General features: G+C 52.7%; 8 protein-coding genes across 8 annotated transcripts; 5 read left to right on the forward strand and 3 right to left on the reverse strand.

Moving 5' to 3' along the window:
• Positions 1-247: 247 nt before the first annotated feature.
• HD553DRAFT_293239 (FAD/NAD(P)-binding domain-containing protein) lies at positions 248-2214 on the forward strand (the record flags this gene model as incomplete). The annotated part of the gene is made up of 7 exons (XM_046178428.1): positions 248-396; positions 465-585; positions 701-1234; positions 1331-1477; positions 1558-1653; positions 1722-1910; positions 1988-2214. The coding sequence occupies 7 exons, from the start codon at positions 248-250 to the stop codon at positions 2144-2146; spliced, it is 1395 nt and encodes a 464-aa protein (XP_046039023.1). The 3' UTR covers positions 2147-2214.
• Positions 2215-2497: 283 nt separating this feature from the next.
• HD553DRAFT_306804 (glycoside hydrolase superfamily) lies at positions 2498-5047 on the reverse strand. The gene is made up of 9 exons (XM_046179340.1): positions 4561-5047; positions 4272-4462; positions 4139-4191; positions 3849-4068; positions 3721-3769; positions 3515-3656; positions 3290-3441; positions 3039-3223; positions 2498-2958 (listed from the first exon to the last, which is right to left on the reverse strand). The coding sequence occupies exons 1-9, from the start codon at positions 4804-4806 to the stop codon at positions 2652-2654; spliced, it is 1545 nt and encodes a 514-aa protein (XP_046039024.1). The 5' UTR covers positions 4807-5047; the 3' UTR covers positions 2498-2651.
• A 109-nt stretch (positions 5048-5156) lies between these two features.
• On the forward strand, positions 5157-7962 carry HD553DRAFT_330873 (glycoside hydrolase family 5 protein; the record flags this gene model as incomplete). Its single annotated transcript, XM_046181991.1, has 14 exons — positions 5157-5166; positions 5785-5869; positions 5957-6020; positions 6098-6229; positions 6314-6362; positions 6424-6453; positions 6526-6590; positions 6659-6748; positions 6830-6840; positions 6910-6991; positions 7071-7097; positions 7182-7215; positions 7312-7369; positions 7427-7962. The coding sequence occupies 14 exons, from the start codon at positions 5157-5159 to the stop codon at positions 7734-7736; spliced, it is 1047 nt and encodes a 348-aa protein (XP_046039025.1). The 3' UTR covers positions 7737-7962.
• A 2235-nt stretch (positions 7963-10197) lies between these two features.
• HD553DRAFT_306808 (general substrate transporter) lies at positions 10198-13483 on the forward strand. Its single transcript, XM_046179341.1, has 14 exons — positions 10198-10526; positions 10732-10801; positions 10970-11043; positions 11240-11316; positions 11486-11618; positions 11702-11825; positions 11903-12109; positions 12177-12275; positions 12360-12452; positions 12521-12531; positions 12593-12746; positions 12810-12903; positions 12977-13101; positions 13183-13483. The coding sequence occupies exons 1-14, from the start codon at positions 10374-10376 to the stop codon at positions 13428-13430; spliced, it is 1662 nt and encodes a 553-aa protein (XP_046039026.1). The 5' UTR covers positions 10198-10373; the 3' UTR covers positions 13431-13483.
• A 1729-nt stretch (positions 13484-15212) lies between these two features.
• HD553DRAFT_306810 (uncharacterized protein) lies at positions 15213-16198 on the forward strand. The gene is made up of 5 exons (XM_046179342.1): positions 15213-15494; positions 15622-15728; positions 15856-15864; positions 15945-16061; positions 16147-16198. Exons 1-5 carry the CDS (start codon positions 15413-15415, stop codon positions 16156-16158), a joined length of 327 nt encoding a protein of 108 aa, XP_046039027.1. The 5' UTR covers positions 15213-15412; the 3' UTR covers positions 16159-16198.
• A 1889-nt stretch (positions 16199-18087) lies between these two features.
• Positions 18088-18528, forward strand: HD553DRAFT_268503 (beta-glucuronidase UidA; the record flags this gene model as incomplete). The annotated part of the gene is made up of 1 exon (XM_046177582.1): positions 18088-18528. One exon carries the CDS (start codon positions 18088-18090, stop codon positions 18526-18528), a length of 441 nt encoding a protein of 146 aa, XP_046039028.1.
• Positions 18529-21291: 2763 nt separating this feature from the next.
• Positions 21292-22824, reverse strand: HD553DRAFT_181270 (transferase). The gene has a single exon (XM_046176953.1). It carries the CDS (start codon positions 22727-22729, stop codon positions 21374-21376), a length of 1356 nt encoding a protein of 451 aa, XP_046039029.1. The 5' UTR covers positions 22730-22824; the 3' UTR covers positions 21292-21373.
• Positions 22825-24142, reverse strand: HD553DRAFT_181269 (uncharacterized protein). Its single transcript, XM_046176952.1, has 2 exons — positions 23451-24142; positions 22825-23368 (listed from the first exon to the last, which is right to left on the reverse strand). The coding sequence occupies exons 1-2, from the start codon at positions 23701-23703 to the stop codon at positions 22920-22922; spliced, it is 702 nt and encodes a 233-aa protein (XP_046039030.1). The 5' UTR covers positions 23704-24142; the 3' UTR covers positions 22825-22919.
• Positions 24143-24318: the final 176 nt, after the last annotated feature.

Below are 24318 nucleotides of genomic sequence, written 5' to 3' on the forward strand. Positions count from 1 at the left end.
GAGACGGGTTGCCGAAGGGTGTGTGGGGACGAGCTCTGGATGCAGCCGGTTGTGCTCAAGCAGGTGGCATCGCCGAGGGAGAGGGTGGGGTCCCCGTCCACTTTCGACGGAACTTGATCTCGGCAATGAACGAACGCCACACACAAGACGATCGTATATCAGGGATCGTTGGGTATGGCAGGATGACCTCTTGCTGCAGCGAACCTGCTGGAGTAGCATTTCCGCAAGCACATCTACGACAATTATCATGAACAGCACGAAGGCTCCTCTGTCCGTCGCCATCATCGGTGGCGGGATGGGCGGGCTGGCCGCGGCTTGCGCTATGGGACGCGCGGGCTTGAAGGTCGACATCTTTGAACAAGCACCTGCGTTCGGAGAGGTCGGAGCGGGTCTCAAGTCAGTCCGGCTCGAAGAAAGCTGTGTGTACGGCTGTAGCTGATAGGCAAGAGTCGGTTTGATGGTAGTCTCGGACCGAATACCGTTCGGACTCTGGGTTTCATGGGTTTAGGAGAGGCTTACGATTCGGTCGCAGAGGTCGACAAGGCTGGCGGATTGTTTTTCGAATGGTGGGATGGGATCAAGGATGTCAAGCACGGCGAGGTCAGTAGAGAGTCTCCCGATCCAACGTTCTCTTTCTTCCTTCTCTCTAGCCGGTGACACCGATTTTGATCTTCTGAAACGTTCTGATCCACCCGGGCAGACTTACACGAAATACCCCCGCTCTGCCGTCCATCGAGCTAGATTATTGGAATGCCTACACGACTCCCTACCAGAGACAGTGACCATTCATCTAGGTATCCAGATCCTCGGTGTGTCCAACTTACCTGATAGCAAGAAGGCCCGCGTACACTTTACCGCCAGGGGGGTTCCTAAGGCTGATCCTCCGAGCGTTGATGGTGGGGCACATATCGCCAACGGTTCGACCCCAACAAACACACCCACGCCCAAAGAGGAATACTTCGAAGCGGACGTCGTCGTCGGAGCAGACGGCGTCAAATCCCTCACCCGTACCTTGCTCGAACTACCCGCTCCGGAAGAAGCCGGTGACAAGGCCGGCAAACCGAGTTCTTTCCGGTACACGGGGACTTATTGTTATCGAGCTCTCATACCGATGGATCAGGCGTTGAAGGTCGACCCGCCGAATTCGGAGGAGGTGGGGAATACTTTGCATAGGCCGAGGATGGCTTTTGGGCCTGGAAGGCATTTTACGATCTTCCCGATCGAGCAGCATTCGGTACGTTCTTGTAACGCTTCATATTCGCGTTTCAGTTTTTCATGTTTCTTCAAGAATCGCTGACTGATAGTTGGCGATTCCCAATCGGTGGAATAGATCCTCAACGTGGTAGCTTTCGTTTCCGATCGATCGAAACCGAAGGATCAACGAGAATGGCAAGGACCTTGGTTGAAAAAGGTCGATCATGAGACGATCTTGAAGGATTTCGAAGGGTGGGATGAACATTACGTTAAGCTCCTCAAGGTGAGCCTGCTAGATTGTCCTTTCATAATGGAGGTTCTTAGTTTCACCCGAGTGTTTATGTTGCTTTCTGTTCCTCGCAGCTCGTACCCGAGAGCCAGCGGATTCAGTGGGCGATGCACGAAGTGTTATCACCAAACACTTGGCGGAAAGGTCGGATTACGCTTCTTGGGGACTCGGTAGGTCTTTGCGCTTTCTCAAGTGACATAGTCGCTGATACCGATAGAAAATGTACTCCGTCATGTAGGCCCACGGGTCGTTGCCACACAACGGCTCGGGCGCGTCCATGGCCATCGAGGACGCCTACGTCTTGGCCGGTCTGCTCGCTCGACCGGAATGTAATACGGAGAATGTTGAAGCCTTCCTGGATGCTTATGAAGAGGTCCGCAGGCCGCGGTCATACAAACAGCTATTGCATGCCTGCGAGACGGGAGAGGTGAGATCGAATCCCTCGAGGGAGTATATATAGTCGGGATAGACGTACTGATATCGCTCCCATCCGCGCGCATGTAGATGTTTGACTGGGCGACCGACAAGTGGGGACAGGATACCAGCGCGATCGCCAAGGAGATGTTGACTCGCACAGACTGGATCTGGGATTATGATATACGAGAAGGACTGGCTGATGCCGTCAAGATCCTCGAAAAGAAGGGTGTGATCGGGGCGGCTTGATGAGGGAATGTTATCGAAATATCGAATTGTATCGTCAAGCAAACTGTCCTCTATGTGTACAACTATTGGTCATTTAGGTTCATTGTCGAATCGCAATGGGTCGGTTCATTCGTCATTGACGGTGCCACAGCAGCTTTTTTGTTGTAGTCATTTCCTCTCAAGCCTTCTCAAAGTTTGCTCTGGTCAGAGATCGCCCAAGTGGTCGTCTCATTCGTGGCCGCGCTTCTTGAACACTTTTGCCCAGTGGGACTGCGGTGCGGTTACCAGACTAGACGAGAGAGGCTGATTCAAGCTCACAAGATCCTTGATGTATCATTATGACACTGACATCAGACCCAAAAAATCACCAAAGGCCATTCTCACATAGGAACCCTCGTCGGAGGAAACACGAGAGCAGTAATTGAATACAATCAAGTTACTAATTTTTAACAGTCACTACAGCAAGAGCAGCTTGCAGGCACGACTGACCTGTTCTCTCACCAATTCAATCTGATCCCCAATTTTACTAGATAGTAATCACGTTACTCCAAGGCCCTTCCTTCAGGTCCACGCTGACTCCCTTGGCGGCGTAGTCTCCAGCTTGTCCCGCGGGCAAGGTAAAGTTGGCATCCCCAGGCTGGACATTGTCGTAGAAGATGCTGATGTATTCTTCCCAGCCGTTGCCGTTGACGGTAGACCAGACGGTATAGTAGTTTGCCCACGGAGCGCCAAGGAGAGAGATGGTCGTACCGTTCGACGTATCGGTGATGTTTAGCATGGGGGCCGATGGAACGGGGTAGTACCTCGGTACGTCCTGGTCAACAACGGCAAAGCTGGAAGAACATGGAACACGTCACAGGAGAGGTACGTTCAGCTAACGTGGCTCTGTCACGAGCTCTCTGCATTGGCTCACCTGGCATTATAAGTCTTTCGGATCACAGGCAATTCCAGCGGATCGAACTGAGGAGCAGGAGCAGGACTCCATCCTGGCGCGTGGTAAGAGTAGATACCATCCCCTTCACCGTGAACGAGGAAGCCGCTGGCGGACGAATGAGGTCGTAGACCCCAGAACATGGCTCCTGCCGTCGGGGTCGATTCCTACAGAACGGTCATGGGATTCAGCACATATGTGTGGTGCATCAAGATACAAGGGGGTAAGCTTACCAGCAACCTGTAAAAGTCGTCCCATTGAGACGTCTCGTTGTAAAATCCGTGTTCACCGACGATAAAGGTCTTGCCGTGATCCGTGATGTAGGTCGAATCGTTCGTGATCCTTCTGTAATCGTAAGCGACGGGGTTATTGCGGTAGTAATGGGCTGTATCAGAGAGAAATTCGGCATGAGATCCTTGAGATAACGTGACAATGACTGGGATGGGTTATGGACTGACAAGAAAAGATGTCCACGGCAGGGCTAGCAAGAGCCTCTGGGGCGAAACTCTGCTCGGTAAAGTTGTTTCGAGCGAGAGAACCGTCCAAGAAGAGGATGTTCGGGGCGAGCGATTTGGAATGCTCCGCAGCCATGACCGTCCACTACAAGATGATTCGAAGACTTAATCTGGGTATCGTGCAGGAATCGAAAGGAGCGGGCACTCACGGATCCAGGAGGAGGTCGAGTGGTATCCGCTCCTTTCGTCATGTTGTAGCTGCGATCCCAAATCCGCGAGCTCTCAGTACCTCAAACTATCGCCTGGTCATCATCTCGTGCTGCGAATCGATACTCACTTCATCTCGTTCCCGCTCTCGATCATACCTAGCGTATCATCGCTCCCATAGACCCTTCCATTGATCGTGTTCGTCCTCCTCAAGAACTTGTTCAAGATGAGCTTGTAGCCCTCGATCATGGTAGGGTCGGTCCAGAAATCGATGGACTTGGTGGCGTTGTAAGAGTCGAGGCCGTACCGAAACCGAATGAGGTCGGACCAGTCGCCGTTGTAATTTGAGTCTGGGGCAGCGAGAGATACGATAGAGCATGAATAGGTGTTAAACATCCACTGATGAAGGAAGTTACGTACCAGGCGATCCGTAGTCTTGGTTGATAACCGGGATAATCACTTTCGCTCCCCATCTATCGCAGGGATCGGAATCGCCACCTCGGGATCAGCACCCCGGATATATCACAAGTTTCTACATCAACTGGCGACGTACTGTCTGGCGACATCCATGACCATATCCATCTGCTGGAATTTGGCCTCGTTGTAGATCCAATCTCCAGCCGTCTCGTTCCACCCGTTGATGTGAGCATCCTCATCGGGGATGTTGATGGAAGAGACACCTAGAGTGTAAGTTCGGGTTACAGGTTGACCGAAGGCGGATAAGGTGGCAAACGTATCCACGACCTGGTGGTATGGATAGCAGATGTATGGCATGTAGCGAGGGCAAAAATTCGATTAGTCCGCTGCGGCTCGGTCAGGTCCTGGACTCAGATTTGACTGACCTCGAATTCGTCGCTAGTAAGCAAATGAGGGCTGTTGAACGTGGCAAAAGTCCAAAGCTCGTCGCCTACGTAAAGTTTGCCAGCCTTGGCAGTGAGGAAGCCGCTACTAGTCGTCTTGGGCTTGAGCGTCGTCGAGCCTGTCGATGGAAGGGAGGATGCGCCCCATCGTTTCTGATGAGCCGGAGCCGCTGAAACGGTAAGCGCAAGAGAGAGCAGGGACAGGGTTAAAAGCGTGATCGACCGCATAGATAAGAGTCTTTGGTATTATGATTTGCTGGTGGGCACGGAGTAGAACTACTTTCCCTTTCCCTTCAGAGGATACCCTCGATCCCGACAAACTTATATAGCAGACGCCTCGGATCCGATGTCAAGGTCGTGCCAATGTCGATGCGCAAGTCGCTTTGCTGTAATCACGTTTCACCGAGCGAGATCCGGGGCTGAACCTGCCCAAAGTTATCTCCATTCACCTAAGCGGATATCAGAGAATGTCATTCCATCAACGACGACTGGCGTGACTGAACCACGATTTCCGCTAATACGTCGGTGTAATCAGACGGAACCAACCTAGAGCTACTGCAGATGGTCTGACAATCACCATGCGGGGATGTCACGCTGGGAGAAGCGGCAACGGCCAATCATGCCGTCGGCAGCAAGTCGCATGCATCAGCTGACCGAGTTGGCCCTGACATGCTCGGGGAAACCACCACCTTGCCCCAGTCCCGGTAAACGTATGGTTACCGGGGGTCTAGCGCAAGGATTCAATCTACTACCGCTCGTGGTCGCAAGACTGGCGCGCGCTAATCGCGCTTCCGATGACCCACAATACTTGCAACCTCATCGACCTGAAGGATCCCTGCCTACTAAGGTTATCTGGAGGTGAATAACGCGTCATGAAGAGGTACATTGCATCTGCATGTTATTTCAAACAATGCTAGGGTAGCAGGAGATGGAGAATCGCCGAAGTAACGGCACCAGACTGGTGCGGCAAATAGCTTTGAAAAGGCTCGGGCAGTGTCAAATGTTGAGAATTGCAAGCTCGTACAATCGCATATATATACATAGAAATATACCAGCAGCAATGATGATACAACCTAGGGTGATTCAATCTCATACATTCGACATCGCTCTCCAAGATCCTCTCATCGCCTGAACAGTTCTCCCGGTTACGCACACTTTATTACATCACCTCAATGCGTTACGCTGCGATCGTCCTTGCTGCCTTAGCAGGTTTGGCTACTGTCACCCAAGCGTCTCCTGTACTCGCCGAACGAGCCAGTTCCAGCTTCTCGGGTACGAACAATTATTATGCGTCAGTCTCAACCCAGGCAGGGACGTGTTTTTGCCTTTTCTGTTGTCGCGCTCCTGACGACGGTTACCATTTCACTATGCCGCATAGATACGCTTTACCTTCCAACGAAAGATACACACTGTTGCAGCAGATGAACGCTGCCAACATGAAAGTCAGTCGAATTGATCACCCTGAACCAGCCAGCCTTCGTATCTGGATCCTCACAAGACCACGTTGCTTGCCGTACAGGTCCTTCGCATCTTCGTGAACGGCGTCACTGCAGGACAGAAGGGTTCCACGAACGTCGCGATTCCCGATCTCGAAGCCAAAGGGTTCGCGCAATGGGACGATACCATTCTGAATGCGATCGACCAGCTGATGGTGAGAGGCCAGACCTGTCACGCGCATACAGTATGGCTTTAGTCGGGATCATGTGCTAAAAGGCGGTGGCGTTTGTATTTCTAGGTCGAGGCTCACGCGTGGAACATCAAGCTCTTGATCTCTCTTTACGACAGTGAGTAGGGCATTGCATTGCTTACTGCATGTTACTTACCCACTTTACTTTTTACTCGCAGAGAACGTCTTGCAGGCCGGAAGGGTCCCTTGTGAGTATGACTGGCTTCGTCCTCAGGGCAGCACCTATTTCCAGTGCCACTGATTACATCCCTGAGATTCAGACGCTAGCACGTACGGCGAGCAAGGCTTTTACACAAACAGTCAAGCCATCTCTCATTACAATGATGTAAGAGTGCTTTATAGAAGGCCGATGGTGTTCTCGATTATCTCGCTCACATGAGAACTTTCGGTTAGCGTATCTCGTACATTTTAAACGGTCACAAGAACGCCAAACTAGGCAACAAGCCATGGAGCCAGTTATCGCAGTACATCATCGGTTACGATGTAAGTCCAGGCCTTACATGTTTCCTTATGCTCAGTTGTTAGTGTACATGCGTTCTGATTCGGTTCGCGTCACACGAACAGGTTCTCAACGAGTGAGCCGCTGCTACTTGTGTTCCCCGCTACGGTCGCCGATGCGATTCGAACGATATTTCTTCCCGCAGACCCATGATCAACCAAGGTGCTTCCTTTTACACGAGTCACTTAGACTGGGTATGTAACACCGCTCAGCAGATCAGGAATAACGTGAGTCAATTCTCATATCGGATTGAGCGTCACCGTGATCCGTAAGCAGACGGTTCATGAAAACCATGATATCTTGCAGGTCGGAGACAAGAACCAGCTGGTCTTTGTGAGTCCGGGCCTGTTTGACCCTCTTAAAAGCGTGGTACTGGTGTGATATACCCGTTGGCCTGCTTTATATATGATCGGTCAGACGGGAGGTCATTCCGCTGCGGTATCGGTTCAATGTAAGCACGAAAAAGAGGAAAGGGATCGGTGTGATAGTTGCGAGTTGCCACCGATCGTGCTAAAACTGTTCGGGACATACTTTCGACTGGTTGTAGCTCGGTTCTTCCAAGCCAACTGCCCTGTCGACGTGGTGGCGATCCATGACTATACCGAGTGAGCGGTCCGAGCGACGTGTCCACGTTGCTAGTCTGACTCGCCAGTTCCTCGCAGCGCCTACGACAGCTACCTTCCCAACGCTCTCACCGCCGCCCGAAACGCCGGTAAGCGGTTGATCGTCGAGGAGTGGGGAAGCCTCTACGGATCCGGTCAAGTCGCCAATATGCAAGATAACGTCAAGAAGATGAACAAGTACGGCGTCCCTTGGCTCTACTGGGAGTTGATCACCAACCCGGACCCCCATGAGGGAGAAGACTACGAGATCCAGGTTGGAGGCGAGAATTGGGACACGTTGAAGGGGTTGTCTCAGCAGACATCGGGCGTCGCGGGCGCTTTCGATTGGTCCGGTCCGTTGGCGCTCTGATCCCCGCCTCCATCACCCCCTACCTCTTTCCTGTCTCTTTTTGTGGGTGTCTGATAACCCCTAAGGACCTTTACATCGAGATCGGACGCCCGGCTTGAGATCTCAGGTGATCGGGATCGTGATGGACATTTGTGTCACAGAATGATGTCTCGATAGGAAATGATGTTGCTTTCGGACTGGAAGACGATATGACAAGTAACCCGTACGATATGATATATGACTTCAATACCGCAAAGCTTGCGTCGTTCCTTCTTGCTGTCTGGCCCGAATGATATAGACGGAAGATTGAGTACTCAGTCTACAGGTTTTTCCCTTCCAACCTCGACTTTATTCTGACCTTCAAGCCGCACTTATAACAAGCCCGTCGCTTCGATTGTTTGCCCCAACTTGATGCCAACAAACACACTGGCTAAGCAGGGCTAATTGAATCAGCTTGTGGACAGCTCCGCATCGTACAGTCCAGTGTTCTATGGCGTAGTAGAGTGGGAGATAGTACGGTATATCTTGTGACCCGATGTCAGTCCGAGTTCTTCACCGGGGTTGAAGGGCGATATCGAGTCCCGCTTCTCTTCTGTTCGTCTGATCTACCCTACTCAAACTTTCATTCTAGCTCACGACCGTGAATCCGACCGGGACTTCATTGGTAAGGACTGGAGTACGATTGATCGGAAACACGTAGTGGAATGATAGGAATTTCAACACACAGGATATTGCGGTACGGTACTCAGCTTTTGCTGGAGATAGGAAGGATTCGTTTGCTTGGATGTCCCATGTGACTTTTACCGCGACGTATACGATATTTCCTTCGTCGTCATCCGCGTCCAGACCTCTCATTCTCGTTTTCTCGGTTATGGTAGGAGAACAAGTATCGTCCGTCACGACACGAAACGAATCGATGACAGAAACTCCAATTCTGGTTACGCATGTGGGCAAGTAGAGGCTCTGACCGATCTTTCCAGACCAGCTAAGGTTGGGCGACGGTCAGGTCGATTGGATATAGTTAGTTGAATTATGGGTGATCGATATTAAAGTTGGATCAGGCCGTAGACTTGCGAACCATGGTCCGGTTCAGGGTTGGAACGGGTTAAGAAAAGAAAGAGTAGCTTATAAGCAGAAACAGAATGTGACTGTACGGCTCGACTCGACTCGATATAACGAACGGGGCATCCGATCACATGCAGGGTCAACGAGAGGGACCTTCTGATACATCGGAACGAGCTTCTCCTAGGTAGACTAGTTTACAGTAAGTCCCAGGGATTCATCATACGACGTATCGGATCGATGACATTCGAAAATTGACAAACGCTTTCATGCTTTCCGGGAGAAACCTACCAAATATCAAGCATCCCTTCTACCCTGCTCATGCGGATCAGGATTCTCTCATTCTCTGGGTAGGCCAAATTGACGAACTACGGATGCCAGAGAGAGCCCTCGCCTGGTGCCTCTAAGACATGCCACTGTACTGTAGTCATGGCTCGAGGAACAGATCAATCGCGTGGTGAAAGGTTTAAATGATTATAGATCGTTTAAACATCCCGTCCGAACCCGTCGATATGATGGTCCGCGTCGTGCTTGCCTTCCTGAAGCGACCGCCTCACAACACAAGTAACTAATGACGGTAGATTCCTAGACTTTGTCCCGTGCTGGTCGATGGACGGCGCCGGGCCAGTCGATCACGACCTCGGTGTGCCGTTGCGCTGCGGATTATCCGGTTTGAAAGCTGACGCTCGATATCTCGTAAGCGCGTCGAAGATGGAGACCTCAGCTGGAACGACGAGACAAGGGAAATGTCGGTATACATAGTACTCACCGTCCGCTTGAGGCACAACGTTGGTATCCGGACCTAATGGGTCATCATCAATGGGGACAGGACGTGCTTCATGGATCAAAAGTTTGGGGTTGATCTGCGCCCGCATGCCCCGCACCGGTTGCGCTTCAATGCGCGAAGCGGCTTCGGAAGCAAATATCATACGTAATCCGCTTGGAAATTGCATCCGAAGCGGCAACGTCGTACCTGATCTGCGCTTCCATCACCGAAAACTGAAAAGTTCGTTTCATCACAACGTACCTCATCCTTCGACGACCTCGTATCGCCCAAGACAGCATCGATTCGACACCTCTCAAGGTTAATCCGCCCGAGAATCAGCTGAACGGCTCATGATCATGATCACGATTTGGGCACCGACCCATTCCCGGGGGGCGTGAGCGTGATCCAATTCTCCGAGCGCGCGGGGGAAGCTAATTTTGGGTCACCGTGGGGCCACCTAGATGCATGTGATGTGGCGATTCACGTGGCCAGAGAGCGCAGGTGATCCCGAAAGCCTCTTTCGATGGACGACGACGACATGCGACATGTGAAGTGCAAGGTATCAGCGAAGAATCGCCGGACAGTTACACCGTAGCATACACTGCACTACCGCATCGTGATCACGGGTTCGATTTCTGGGATGAGGATCGGACTTTCAGATATTCGAGAGGAGATATATAGAGCGACGAGCAGATCTTCTCTTACCACACATCCATTGACGCTGAGATGAAGACCCAGATAGAGACATCTACGCTTTCGCTGCAGCTGCAATATTATCATTACGGTAGTATTCCGATCTCTCCGCCACACCATCTCGCTCATACAACACGATGGAGAAAGACTACCACCTATCCAATTCCAAGACGGACGAGGCCGAACACCTAGAGTCCGCCGCGCCTCAATTGCAACTTCACCAGAACAACACCGATAATGAGGCGTATAAGAATTATCATGGGGAGGGCAAGGTCAAGGAGGTCGCTAATGTACGTAGCCGAGTCCGAGGTTTCGAGAGTGCGAGGTTTTGAGGTTCCGAGGTTTCGAGGTTTAGAGGTTTAGAGGTTTCGAGGGGGAGGAGATTGTGATCGCCTGAATGCACGGGATGACCTATAGTAGAGCGGAAATTCGACTGAGATCCTCACTGACCGTGTAGGCTTTCTTTTTTGGTGGACGTTGGTCGGTGTACAATAGGCCGCACTAGCTAAAGCGCTCAGCGAAGAGACGATCCCCAAGTTTAGCAGGGAGTCTTTGCATCTCTACCGTGAGTCGCTTCTCTCTCCCTACAATATCTCTCCCGGGGCCTTGATATACCTTCTCCGTCCTCTTCTTCCTGCCGGACCGTCGCTCTAACCTCCGCATGCTCGGTCATGAGCGAGCCCATTACGAAGAGCTGATCAGTCTTGCTGGTATCATACGTGATGGTGGATAGTCATGTGTTTCACCACCTTCTTATGCGCGATCGCGAATGGATACGATGGGAGTTTGATGACGGGTCTGATCGCTGTGCGTACCATCATTATCCTCATTCTCATCACCACCTTCCTTGTTACCATCATTGTCGTCCGCGTCGCCGTCGTCGTATCCCTTCGGTCCGAGCTTCCGATCGACACTTCAAGAGATACTCAACCTGACTCCCGAGCCGATCTCGAAAACGTGAATGGGAATCTTACTGGTGGCGCTATGTATGCTATTATGACAGATGGAACAGTTTCAGAACGTCTTCCATTCGGGAACTACTGGGTCGACGGTCTCGGTCATCTTTTCGATGTACACCGTGTGAGTCACGTTGGGACCCTGGTTCTGCTTCCAAGTTGTTGGACTGAAACTGTTTCTTTCTATTTCTTGCTCTCTTCCTTCCTCGGAACGTATCGATGTGCTCGCTTTCGAACGTCCTTTGGCAACCGGACAAAATCAAAATGCGTACCCGACAAATGACGACAAATAGAGGATCTATGGTCGCCGCACCCTTTGCTGCTATCATCTCGGACCGCTTCGGCAGGAGGAAAGGGATGTTTGCAGGCGCTGCCGTGATCATCATCGGAGCTGTCATTGCGACCACGTCTAAACATATTGCTCAGGTCCGTCATACGTTACTGTTCTTAGGCTACGGGCGTATTGAAGGCTGATAGCCCATCTCGCTTTGGTTTGTCGCGGATGGCAGATCGTCGTGGCCAGGTTGATTCTCGGAGCAGGAGTTCAGATCTGTACCGTGTCGGCCCCGGCGTATTGTATCGAGGTGTCTCCCCCGCACATGCGAGGGAAGATGACGGGTATCTACAACTGTGGTAAGTCGACGATCTCTCGAATCCAGCAACGAAGGGAAATGGTATTCATTGCTGATCTGCGACATCGAATCGTGTAGGCTACTTTGGAGGTGCCATCCCAGCGGCCGCGATCACTTTCGGCACGAGCTACATTCAGAGCAACCTCGCCTGGCAACTCCCCTTGATCTTCCAGTGTTTCGCGGCGATCTTTGTCATAATCTTCGTCTTCTTCATCCCGGACTCGCCTAGATGGTTGATGAGTCAGGGCAGGACTGAAGAGGCTCATGCGTTCTTGGTCAAGTATCGTGAGTCGCTTGGTAGTGTTTTCACCTCGTCTCGTTCTTGCCGCTGATGCGAAATCGCTTGCTGCAGACGGGAACAACAACCCTCAGTCGGCTTTGGTCAAGCTCGAGCTGGAAGAGATGATGGAAGGAATCCGACAGGATGGTATCGATAAGGTCTGGTGGGACTGTGAGTTGCGAAAAAATTGCGTGAGGAACCGCTCGCTCACGGGCTCACCTGAAAACCTCTCTCCGCCGACGGCGACGCCATCAGACCGACCACTCTTCTTGAGCCACAACGGAAGGTGGAGGATGGCGCAAGTCTTGATGATCTCGATCTTTGGTCAATTCAGCGGGAACGGTTTGGGTGAGTCAGCCTTGATCGAGCTTTGTCCTGGTTGTGCTGCGGCTCATCGATTCTCACTTGCGATACAGGTTCTTTCAACGTAAATTCTCCTGGCCATGGGGCATTCAGAAAAAGGATGCTAACAATCCTTCGCACCGCAGACCGTCATCTACAATAACCTGGGCTACACGAAAGTAGCTACTCAGCTAGCTTTGAACCTGGCTAACAGTGTCTGCTCGGCTATCGGTGCCGTCACCGCGGCATTCTTGACGGACAGGATGCCACGACGCAAGGTCCTCGTCCCGGGAACTTTCGGTGAGGCTCATTTCGATGAAGATCAACGATGACGACACGCTGACATGTCAATGCTACGATCAGCCTGTGCCGTCTTTCTGGCCATCAATGCCGGTCTATCGGCTGCTCTTGCCAAGGATACAACCAACGTCAAGTTGAGTCAAGGGGCGCTGGCCGCGTAAGTAGTTTACCTAGTCTATCTAAGCTCGATGAGGGAGAAGGACAAGCGCTAATCCGTTGGGTTGAGATAGGTACTATTTCTTCAACATCATCTTCAGTTTCACCTACACCCCGCTCCAGGGTGTTATCCCGGCCGAGGCTTTGGAGACTACCATGCGAGCTAAAGGTCTCGCGCTCTCGGGTGTGCTTGTCAGCGGTAAGTCAACCGCCTATAATATCAGTGCTTGGTATAGGACAAGGGCTGAGCTATCTCGATCCGTACAAACCTCGCCAACAGCTGTCGGCTTCATCAATCAATTCGCCGGACCGATCGCTCTCGGAAACATCGGCTACAAGTACACCTACATCTTTGTCGGGTGGGACTGTGTGGAGACCGCCGCTTGGTACTTCTTCGGAGTCGAATCCCAAGGCAGAACCCTGGAGCAGCTCGAATGGGTTTACAACCAGAAGAACCCCGTCAAGGCTTCCCTCAAGGCTGACAAGGTCGCGGTGGCGGCGGATGGTCACATCATTGAAGAGTTGTAGGGGTGTACGACAAGAAAGGGCAGCCGGACATTGTATCGAGTCGTGTATAGGAGTAGATCAGGTCAGGGCGAGACAAATCGAATTCGTGTTGTTCTCCTCTTTTCAGGCCTACGGGTCTATCGTGCTCGAGGAGACGATGAACCCCTCTCGCAATGCACATCCAGATCATTCATACGTATCAGCAGTCGACAATATCTGTCAGCTATCTGAGACGCTTCTACTTGACTACTTCCAGCTTACAGCGATCTGATCTCGGCAAATCATCGTGAAACATACCATATTCATCCCTCACTCCTAGTTACGACCGGTCAGATGGCCTAAAGCGTTCGGGAAATAGCGAGAGCTCATCTTTTCCCCTTTGTACTCTTCTCGGATGCACTCGAATGATAAGATGTGACGCCATCTCCAGATCATGTGATGAGCGCCTTCACAGTCAACCGCTTGGTTCTTGCTGCATTCCAACAGCTGTCCCCTTTTCACCCTCGTGTTTTTGCCACGGAACTGGGCAGTACAGCTAGTTCGGAGACCGTTATTCGTGGAGCTATGACCTGCATCTTGCACCATCAGCTTTGTATGCGGATCATACCTGTCCCGGTACAATTCGCACACACGCGCCATTTCTTGCGAAGGTCAGTTCCGCTTTGAATTTTATCGGACAGCCACCGAGACTGTGAGCCAAGACTGGGGCGTTAGGATTCTAGAGCCAAAGTTACAGCGTACGACGAAGGGCTGCCCATCCCAATGCGTATGCCATTTCGGTGGCAGGCGAAATCTGACCCTCCGCGCCATCTCCATCACGTGTGTACAAGCGTCGTGCGAGGTCTGCGTGCGGACAGGGCGGTGGGCGGCGAAGAGGGCCATATCTGAAACGTCTCGGTTTGCTCTCTTCGGTCCCACCCCCAAAAGCCCAATCAGCACAGCGGTTTCGGCATCTTGTCAGCACTTACGTGGCCGAGAGTCTACGAGGGAGCCGTCTGCTAGCCGATGTCTCGTCGGCCTCGGAGGGTAAACGACTAATGACCGATTGTAAATTCATTTCCTCTCCTCTTACTGTATTTAGCGCGCGCGCGTTTCATCGATCCTAATCATGAATCCTCCGAGATGCAGTGCAGATGTACCGTAGATGCGCCACGATCACCGAGAGATGACCAGCTCCTTGAAGGATGAAAGGTGGGCACTGGCAGCCTAATGATCAGGTTGTCTGCCTGCGATTTCGTTGAACATTTAGAGTACCGGATAATAATCGCAATGATATAAAATCCGCGCCACTTCCCCATTTGCAGCAACTCCCTTCGCTCACAACAGCATTTTCTTGCAGCCAGTCTTTAGTATGAAGACCGTCATCACCTTGCCCGCTATCTTCATGACGGGTGAATGATATAGATTTCTACCGAAGTCAGGAGAATTGAGCTCACTGCCTCTTTCCCCCTTACGAGCAGCGGCATCGTTTTTGCTACTCCTGCTCGTCACCCTTTCGGTACCGATCATCAACAGCATTTACCTCTTCAAGATCGAAATCGACGCCGAGTGAGCGTTTGATCCTGCTCTTGAGGCTTTCCCCAGCGAATACTAGATTGACTGACACAAGCGAATTTTGTCGCCAATCGGGACACAGGGTCATATCGGGTCTAGGCCTGACAGGCGAACTCCGAGCGGGTATCTTGGGGTTTTGCTCTTCCAACATCACCATAGCGCCAAATGGGACTCTCGAAGCGTTGGGACTAAGATCGACGGTTCTCAGTCGGAAACAATGCGATGATCCGAAACTCGGATACAAAATCTCTCTACTCAATCTTTCGTCGATCGTCGCTACGACAACCACCCCGTCCCCAACTAGTCCCTCTTCGATCGTACCTTCGTTGACGATCCCATCTTCGTTGGCTTCCTTCATACCTACTTCGATCGTCTCATCATGGCTCAACGTCTCTTCGTTGATACCTGGTCTGGAATCACAGTCGGTCACTCAACAGGCTTTGGAACAGATGGGAGATCCCCTGGATATCTCCGGTCTATCGAACGCCATCATAAAGCCTTTGACGTACACATTGGTGCTCTTCCCGATCGGTAAGCGATACATAGGTCTGATCGCCATCCTTCCTCCTTTCCTCGTATTCCCACGTAACTCTCTGTGACCTGGCCTATGTTCCCTGTTCTGACGTGCGGCATGTTTTCGACAATTGTCGTTTGATAGGTACCGGGTTTACAGGGGCAACTCCCTTATTCTTGATGGTCGGTTGGTGGAGACAGAACGGGGTCTTGGCGACCATCGCTTTGGTCATGTCTTGGTTTGCCGCGATTGTGAGTCAGGTCTCTTGGTCCGAGATCTCTTGTTCTGTCTTTGGCTCTGGGGATTACCAGCGCTGATTGCCGTCATTCGCATCTCGCGATCTTTCCGAACTCTTCATGTCATCGGAACTACATCCAGATCGTCTGGGTCAGTGAAATATCGAAATCCAGCGATACTCGAGGAGCTTCGGTAAGACTGACGGCTTTCTTCTCTATTTTTAATGTCAGCTCGCCTTCATCCTGGCAATCATCTCTTTCTCGATCGCCAAGAACCGGTTAGACGATATGGACGGTTTCAAGGGGATTCTTGGGAGCGGGATATGGTTGAGCTTGACCGCGGCGGTAAGGGATGGAACATTCCGAGACCCTCTATCGGTCATCATGACGTCAATCATTTCGATCTGCTGACCGAGTCTCTTTTTGGCCTTTCAGATCCTCTTGACCTTCACGATCTCCCTAACGTGCTGCGTGCACTATAGCCCTTATTTACGGGAACGATTGTCGCGCGGGAACGAGGAAGAGAGGAACACGCAAATCAAACGGAGCCGAAGAGATACTGTGGTGAAAGAGAGTCAATTGAGCAGTAGTACTTGGTAAGCCTGAGGTCCACCCTGCCGAATCTTTCTTCAGAGACTCAAGCGACTTCCCGGGTTGAGTCTGACATCGTAGCTGACGTTCTTGTATTCACGGCTCGCTTACTCATCTTCGTCGGCCAGGGAGGAACACGATCAGGCAGAAGATCGAGACTTGGAGCCAAACCTGCGGTACAAGGACATGGCGGCAGTCCAAGGCCCTAGCAAACGGTACATGAGACAAGGATAAGACGCGCTTGATGAATCCGTGATTCCACCCTCGACACGAAACGACTAGAGATGAAGACATGCAACAGCCGTCCTCGACCGAATTGGTGTTCTATATACTCTCGGCTTCATAAATTGTTGCACGTAATCGTAATCGCTCACAAAGCCTAAGGCAGATGCAACACACATTTCTCGCTAAAGGCATTGCCCGTTGTCAGATTTTGCCAGCGAAACGGTGTGCTTTTGACATCGGGTTCATCTCCCGATATAATGGGGCAGCACCGGAATTGATCAGACTCATAAGGAGAATCAAGACAAAAATACGAAATTGTGTAATTGCGGTCATTGATCGGCTCGGCTGCGGAACCATTACCTCCCGTCTCGACAGCCCTCAGCAAAATCTGAAGCTCTGAAGTCAATAGCTCTCGTTCCCGATAAAACCGTGGAGATGCTCTCTCTGTATATGAGGATCCATTCGATACGGCCGGGAAATGGCTACAAAGCGTGCCTACCATGGGCGGCGACGATGTGTTATCGATGATCATCTTCCAAGCTATCGCGATGAATCAGGCTGCCATGATGATGCAAAATGGTCAAACCACTGCTACGCTCAGCAACATGCGGTTGAGGATGCGGATTCGGGTGATTGGTAATCCGGATCACAAGAAAAGAAGTCGTATGACTATCCTCTCCATGGGCCACTGAACGACATTAGCAAGATTTCGTCGATTGAAATGATCACAGGACTAACTTCGCACTTGCTCTGACTGCAACCCGAGTATGTGCAACATTCATGGGAGAGTGATTCGACCTTCCCAGCAGCCCTGCTGATAGGATGCTCGTACGCTTGTCAAGCCGAGTCTTGCGCTTGAGCGAATTGAAACTCGCGCCAAGCTCAAGGGAGAAGGAAGTGAAACGGCCGCGAGACAAGCTAGGGAGGTATCTAAGAGCCTGCATGTATTCTTGCTACGCACAAGGTGATGACCACTGTCATGAAGGACAAGATCACAAGCTCCGTACAGCAACATAAAGCACATTCAAACTGTACCAGGATTCAAGTGGAGTTGAGTCAGACTTGGGGTCGCGCGCTAGTCGACTCACAGTGTGCAGTTTCCTTTTGTTACCGTGACTGTCTGCTGTTTACTGTCTACGTATATTAAATGTCTACTGCCTCACCCAAGGTTGTACACTGATAAACTGTGCACTAAGCACTGTGTGCTGTGCATCTCCCAGTTGATCTTTAACCCCATCTGTCGGTCGAAGAGGACCCGCCTCGATTCGCTTCGAATCTAGATTTTGATCAGGGATGCATGAGAGAGGACATGGCATATTCTCGGCCGGGAACTGCAGCGATTTATCCATGAAAGGCAAAATACAGAGGCAGAGGCACAGACGATCACGCAGTCAATACTAAGAAAAACAGACAACCATAAAAGATAGCATTGTGGACCGTTTCGAAAACTTGTTACATGATGTTGATGATACTCGCTCCGAACCGTTCCATAATCCCGCTACGTATCGATGACGATCGCCGGCTGCTTGATGCACCGCTCACCTATACCAACTTGGCCATGGTACCGCCGGAGAAGGAAACCATCGGCGAGCTGTTCGATGACATCGGGATCAACCGGTACTACGGTTGGTACGAGGTCACCGGCGGCCTTGTCGAGGCTGAGCAGCTGCTGGAGGACGAGTTGGTCCGATGGGAGAAGAAGTACCAGAAACCCTTGGTCATGCTGGAGTACGGGGCCGACACGGTCACCGGTCTACACTCGATCACAAACTCGCCCTGGTCCGAAGAGTTTCAGTCGAGCTCTTACGACATGTATCACCGCGTCTTTGATCGGGTCGATGCGGGCGTCGGCGAGCAGGTGTGGAACTTTGCCGATTTTGCCACGGGTCCGGGCATCTTCAGGGTCGACGGGAATAGGAAGGGTGTCTTTAGCAGGGACAGGAGGCCGAAGATGGCCGCCCATACGCTGCGCAAGAGGTGGACGCGGGAGGGGCAGTAGCTGGCGTCGCTCGATGGCAGGGCCTGTTGATGACTCTACGATTGACCGGCGAGAGCATTGGGCTCGCATGTTTGCACCTCGCAATGAACGATTATGAAACAATAGTCAACCCGATATAACCCAAAACATCTTGTACAAAGTCATTCGTAACGCTGTTATAGACATTCCAGATAGGGCTCCGAACAGACCTCCTCGTATGCAACGGATCGCGAACGCTTACACGCTCTCTCCTTCAGAACCAGTCAACCCCCTTCGTCTCGGCGAGCAAGGGCCAGTACTCGCAGGACGTGACCTTGCCCCCGGTCACGGTAAACTGCAAGTCGTCGGCCTGCAATCGCTCGGGTCCCTTTTCGATGTCGGCGACGATAAACAGCTTGGTAGGAAGGGCGTCGTCTTCGTAGTTGCAGATGGCGGTGTAGTAGACCTTGCCATCCGGAGTCGCCGGCACCAAAGTCGACGTGGTCCCATTGAGCGCGACGGCGGCGAGCGTGATAATGTCCGCAGTCACGGGCAGGTGGTCGATCGTCCCATGCCTCAATCGGGAGACGCCGTAAGCGGTCATGACGTCCGGATAGAAGAAGAAGAACTCTTCGAACGGAGTCGAGGTGATCACGGAATCGTTGACAGCGTAAAAGTTCGCGGTGGAATCCGAAGGCTCGTAGAGGTAGAAATTACCGTCGTCCTCTTGGCCGAATTGGGAACCATCGTAGTAACTGGTGACGACCACAAAGGACTCGTCGTAGTAAGCCTCGGCGGCTTCGATGGACTGTCCCACCTTGGCGACCAGGATGACTTCTTGCTCGATGGCGTCTTCCGTTGTGCTCTTGGGAGCGTCCGCGGCGTCGACCCATTCGTCCATATTGAAGTACTCGACTTGGAAGGCGTCGGCACCGTCGTCGTACACGTCAAAGGCACTCTCCGCGATGTCAAACTCGCCGCCGTCTTCCGAACTGTTGCCCGACTGTCTCGGCATGAGGGACCGCTTGCCCTTGGTCGATTCGGCCTTGTCATCACCGGCGCCGAATTCCCTGTAACAAATAAGCGCCGTCTCATCAGTTCCAAGTCGATTCCAGACCATGCACAACCACGACTCACTTGCAGCCCGTCTTGTTGAGCGGCTTGAACTCGAACAGATCGAGTTCCTTGATGTCGACCAGGTTGGCAGAGATCTTGGTCTTTTGATAGAGGTCATACGCTAGACCTTTACACTCTTGCGCGTCCTTGTCCTTTTGGTAGAACGTGTACTTCAACTCGGTCCCTACTCCGGGCGCAACGATCAGAGCTAGTGATCGGTCCACTTTGAGCTTGGGGATCCTCAATCCGAAACCAAAGTTGATGGGAAGGGTGGCGTCGATCGATCCGGTCAGTTTGCCGAACAGGTCGACGGAGGGGGTCACCTGGATCCGATCGATGTTGCGCCAGCTGGCGACGCTGGTGACAAAGTCGACGTCGAATTGAGCGTCGGGGATCTGTAATGCCAGACCGAGCAGGACACCACCCTCGACCTTGGCCTTGAGTTCGAGCTCGGCGGAGATGTTGGCGGCCAAGCCGAGCGAAAAGACGTCGGCGATACCGACTCCAGCGCCGGGGACAAGGACGACTACGAGCTCTTTGGTAAACTTTGTGCCGACTTCAAGTGCCAATTCGAGCGCTACGCTGACATTCGATTGGACATTGGCCCTCATCTTCAACTGGGCCACGTCCAGCCTGTTCTGACGGAAATCGATCCGGACGCTACCGAGGACTTCGACGTCGGCCATGATCTGGCAGTTGACGCAAGTTCCGGAGAAGGCTACGGATGTCTTGACCCCCTTGCTGTCTCTAAGGTCTTTGGACAAGTCGAATATCTTGGTCCCCTTGCCCCAGTGGGTCTCTTTGACGCCAAGTAGCCTGTTGGTGCTCTCGGGAACCGAGGCGTCCCATCGGATCTTCTGGCTGCTTCTCGCATTCTCGTCGATCAGGCCGGTAGCGAGCTTGGAGAAGAACTGGACGGCTTGACCCGGATTCGCCACGAAGAGGGGATTGACGATTGCGCTCTGGGGTACCTTGTTGCCCGTGACCTTCTGAGCTACGTTCAACAGGAAGGTACCGAATGAAGCCGCCCGCTTGGCGATGTTGGTGACCTTGGTGTCGAAATAGGAATCGGCTGGATCGAACAGGTCTTCGTAAGAATAGTCGGCGAGACCCGGAGCGAACTGCTGAAGGGTCGCCTCGAACGAGCCCTCGTTGTACTGGTCAAACTCGAGGTACCCGATAGTATCGTCGAGACGATCATCGAAATCTTCGCAGAGTGGCGCTGTGGGGAAGCTATCGATGGTGGCGGCAGGAGGTTGTCGGCAATTGTCACTCGAGATGGACGTAGCGGTAGGGAAGGGTATCAGCGATTGGTAAGTCGGGGTAGGCGCGGTCTTCAACGACTCGGACGGTCGATCGACGGAAGCCGTGCTATAGTAAGCGGTGGCGGCTGGATTGGACGAAGCGGTGGCGACGACCTCGCTGTAAGAAGCGGTGGTGGCCTCTTTATAGAAGCGGTCCCGCTAGAGAAAGCGGTAGCAGCGTTCTCGCTCCAAGCAGCCGTAGTGTTGCCGTACGCACTGGTGATCGCGGTGTGAGAAGCGGCGGCGTAGGTCTTGGTGGTAGCATCGGCAATACCAGACTCGTTAAGGTGAGAGACGGTGGCATTGTCGCTACCCGTCTCTGCTCCTGGCCATCGACGCGCAAACGATCAAGCTTGGACGATAATGCGTCTCAATGTGTCTTTGCCGAAAGCGAATTGAAAATCAATCCAACATACGATATTAATCCCGCATTTCGTTCGAGGTCGGGTAGCTTGAAGCTCGACGACTTATCCTACGTATTCAGCATACAATGAGAAAATCTTATCTTGACGCAAAGCGTCGATGTCCTTCTCATTCAGGCACGCCGTCAATGTGCAGCTCGCGTCACCAGCTCGCTTGGGCATCAGAAACATCAAGCTGGGGACCTTGGCGGTCATCCTTGGACGACCGAAGAACGCCGGCTTGCCGAGGCCAAGGCCAAAATCGAAGTCGTAGCACCGCATGTTGGCCCACGAGCTAAACATGATGTCGATGTCGAGGTCGAGACCGGACGCTGGGCCGGGCTCGTTTCTGTTTTCTGCGCGGTGGATGAGCGTGCCGAGTTCGCGTGTGGTCTGGCCCAGCGTGCAAGACGCAGGATCAATGGCTCGGCGAAGATGAGAAGCAATGCTGCCGAGTGATGTCGTGGATAGACTTGCGAGCGTTTCGGTAGTCAATGCCATATTGTGTAGGTAGCCTGGGTAGTCGCGTGATAAACCAACATATCTCCGCGGGTCGACCGAACGGGCCATGGTCGATGTTGCTGTCTCCGAGCTGGGCAACCGTTGAGAACGAGCTCGAGCGAGCGATGACCAGATCAAGGCGACAAGTGCATCGTCAGTCGAAACGTATGCGCATCCTGGATCCAAGTCTTTGCTTGCTTCAGCCTTGACTTGAACGAGTGATCTCGATGAGAAACTGATATTGACCCAAGCTGACGGTGACGCGAATGCCGCTGAGGGTGACGACGGCTTGCGAAGAAAGGGCGTGTCGGCGGACGGTTGCCATGTGTCGCCGAGGAGAGTCACCGATGTCGACCGATCCATGAGTCCGAGCCTAATCTCCTCCTCGGTGAAGGGTTCACCACGGCAGGCCTTTTGAAGCAACGTCGTGACCCTCTCTTGCCCGGTCCCATCCATGACCTGGTGGTGTCCGACCACGTTCACCGCAACCCCACCGCGGAGAACCGTCAACTGAACGGTCAAAACGGCGTTTCGGTCCTCAGGCTCTGGATTCTTGCCCCCCAGCACAAACACCGGAGAGAACAGAGATTCGCTCATCTTGGCCTGGCACCAGCGGGAGGCGACGAGTTCGTCTAACGACGGAGCCTGGGCATCGTTGCAACGATTTCTAAGTACGACGGCGGGCCGCTGAGCTGCGCGGATCACGTAGTCACCGCGAGCATTGAGCGTGACCCGTCCGGCGAGGTAGGGGAACTGGTGACACAAAATGTTCAAGCCAGTCTCAAGCTTATCCTGGATACTGGTCGCGATAGCGACAGATGCATCGGTGCAAGGAAAGAGGAAAAGGAATGGCGTGGCGAAAGCAGTCGCAGATTGTTGTCCGTAGATGTCAATGGCAAAGTCTAGCTGATCGTTGCACATGATGTCTATGCGAATGAGAGATCAGGTCATGTGGGAAGGGTGTCATATCGAAAACGAGCGGGGACGCAATGCTGCCTTTTATGTCTGTCACATGTCAGCAAGGGGCAGCCAGCGTGACTCGATCCTTTTCTGCATCGTTCCCATATCTCGACGGATTCGACCGAGCGATCGACGGATCCGACCACTCGCGTCACCTGAGCGGATCCAAGTCATCTATCAGAACCCCAGAGACGGTGGCATTGTCGCTACCCATCGTTCTCTGCTGAAGATGACCCTGTGAGACGGGGGAATAGGAACCCCAACTGACGTCCGTCGCTTCGATCGCCTGGTCCACATCGATGCTTCGGACTTGCATCTTGACGGATCGAGATCTTGCGTCGGGTTTGGTGGGCACAACGGACCAGTACGAGTGTTTGGTCGCCTGGTTCGTGGCGGCACAGCCGGCCGAGTGGGTGACCAGCGTCGAACCTCGAGACCACGATTCCGCCGCGACTTTGAAAGCGGCGGGACTGGAGAACTCGATCACCAATTCGTTGTCTTGGCATGACCTGACCGAAGGGTACACAGAATGGTCGAGAATGACGGTAGGGTGGTTGTAGGTGTTTTCAAGCAGAATGTAGGAGTGCTTGGCGGCGGGGTCTATCACAGCCGAGCGTGGAAGGTCAGCGGGTCCATATATGAGCATTCGTACATGGTTGGGGCGAGATGTAATCCTGCTTACCGGAACTACCGTCCAACGTGAAGTAAAGGAAACCATCTTTGACGGGTAGCAGATGAGAGACATCCGTAGCATCCCAGTTCAAAGGGGCTGCGGGAACGTAAAGCGTCGTGACATGGCCAAAGTCGTCTTCGATGTTGCCTTGCGAGAAGTCGGACTGGAAGATGGGCTGAATGGCATATGGCGCAGCGATCACCGGGCCGAGCTGACAGAGCCGGGCCAGGGAGACAAAGAGGAGGACGGTAGTGGACCGCATATTGAGACCGGGTGCGGTGGGTGAATGTCGAGTAGCGAACAGCAGGGAACAGAAAGCGAAATTTCCTGGTTGCTCATGGCAGTCGGCAGAGTCGACCTATATACCTGTCGCTAGACGACAGTTGCTTGGACTTTTCAGGCAAACCTCCATGCGGGCTCGATGCGGGCCCTGAGCATATCATCGTCCGGGGCGGGTCAACCATCCGTCTCTCTCCTTGGCCCCCTCCGTCTGACCACACCTCCCTCGTGATCTTCGAGATCACTGTGGATGTCTCGGATCCTGAGCATGTCGTCGTAGAATTAGCAGAAGAAGCGACCGGGCGTTGTTCAACTCGGACGCATCGACGATGCCTCGTGTAGGATCTGTCTAGATCGGTCCCCTTTGGCTTGCGGGAGTGTCCTCGTTTTGTATAACCGGTCGACATGCAAGGAATCTTTGTCAGCCTTCTGAGCGCATTTTCCGGACATGTACTCATCTGGCGCCGTCGTGCTTCATCTTTTCCATTGTGACGCGGTCCAGATCGAGTTTCGAAACATATTGCACGGCCGGAACTCAAATTCTCGTTCCGAGCGGTAGGTAAAGGTCCCGCCATCGAACGCCTCCGTCGTACCGGAC

Source organism: Filobasidium floriforme, assembly GCF_021052385.1.
Source record: "Filobasidium floriforme strain CBS 6241 chromosome Unknown HD553scaffold_4, whole genome shotgun sequence".
NCBI classification, from domain to species: domain Eukaryota; kingdom Fungi; phylum Basidiomycota; class Tremellomycetes; order Filobasidiales; family Filobasidiaceae; genus Filobasidium; species Filobasidium floriforme.

What these genes read in the sequence shown, in the direction of transcription:
- HD553DRAFT_306810 (XM_046179342.1), top strand. Translation starts at nt 15,413, where the DNA reads ATGGGAGATCCCCTGGATATCTCCGGTCTATCGAACGCCATCATAAAG. An exon ending in ATTGGTGCTCTTCCCGATCG is followed by an intron (nt 15,495 to 15,621) that starts GTAAGCGATACA and finishes GTCGTTTGATAG; the next exon opens with GTACCGGGTTTACAGGGGCA.
- HD553DRAFT_306804 (XM_046179340.1), bottom strand. Translation starts at nt 4,806, where the DNA reads ATGCGGTCGATCACGCTTTTAACCCTGTCCCTGCTCTCTCTTGCGCTT. An exon ending in GTCATGGATGTCGCCAGACA is followed by an intron (nt 4,192 to 4,271) that starts GTACGTCGCCAG and finishes TCCCTGCGATAG; the next exon opens with ATGGGGAGCGAAAGTGATTA. An exon ending in ACGACTTTTACAGGTTGCTG is followed by an intron (nt 3,224 to 3,289) that starts GTAAGCTTACCC and finishes ACCGTTCTGTAG; the next exon opens with GAATCGACCCCGACGGCAGG.
- HD553DRAFT_181270 (XM_046176953.1), bottom strand. Translation starts at nt 22,729, where the DNA reads ATGTGCAACGATCAGCTAGACTTTGCCATTGACATCTACGGACAACAA.
- HD553DRAFT_306808 (XM_046179341.1), top strand. Translation starts at nt 10,374, where the DNA reads ATGGAGAAAGACTACCACCTATCCAATTCCAAGACGGACGAGGCCGAA. An exon ending in AGGTCAAGGAGGTCGCTAAT is followed by an intron (nt 10,527 to 10,731) that starts GTACGTAGCCGA and finishes GGTGTACAATAG; the next exon opens with GCCGCACTAGCTAAAGCGCT. An exon ending in CCTCGTCCCGGGAACTTTCG is followed by an intron (nt 12,747 to 12,809) that starts GTGAGGCTCATT and finishes TGCTACGATCAG; the next exon opens with CCTGTGCCGTCTTTCTGGCC.
- HD553DRAFT_181269 (XM_046176952.1), bottom strand. Translation starts at nt 23,703, where the DNA reads ATGCGGTCCACTACCGTCCTCCTCTTTGTCTCCCTGGCCCGGCTCTGT. An exon ending in CACGTTGGACGGTAGTTCCG is followed by an intron (nt 23,369 to 23,450) that starts GTAAGCAGGATT and finishes CGGCTGTGATAG; the next exon opens with ACCCCGCCGCCAAGCACTCC.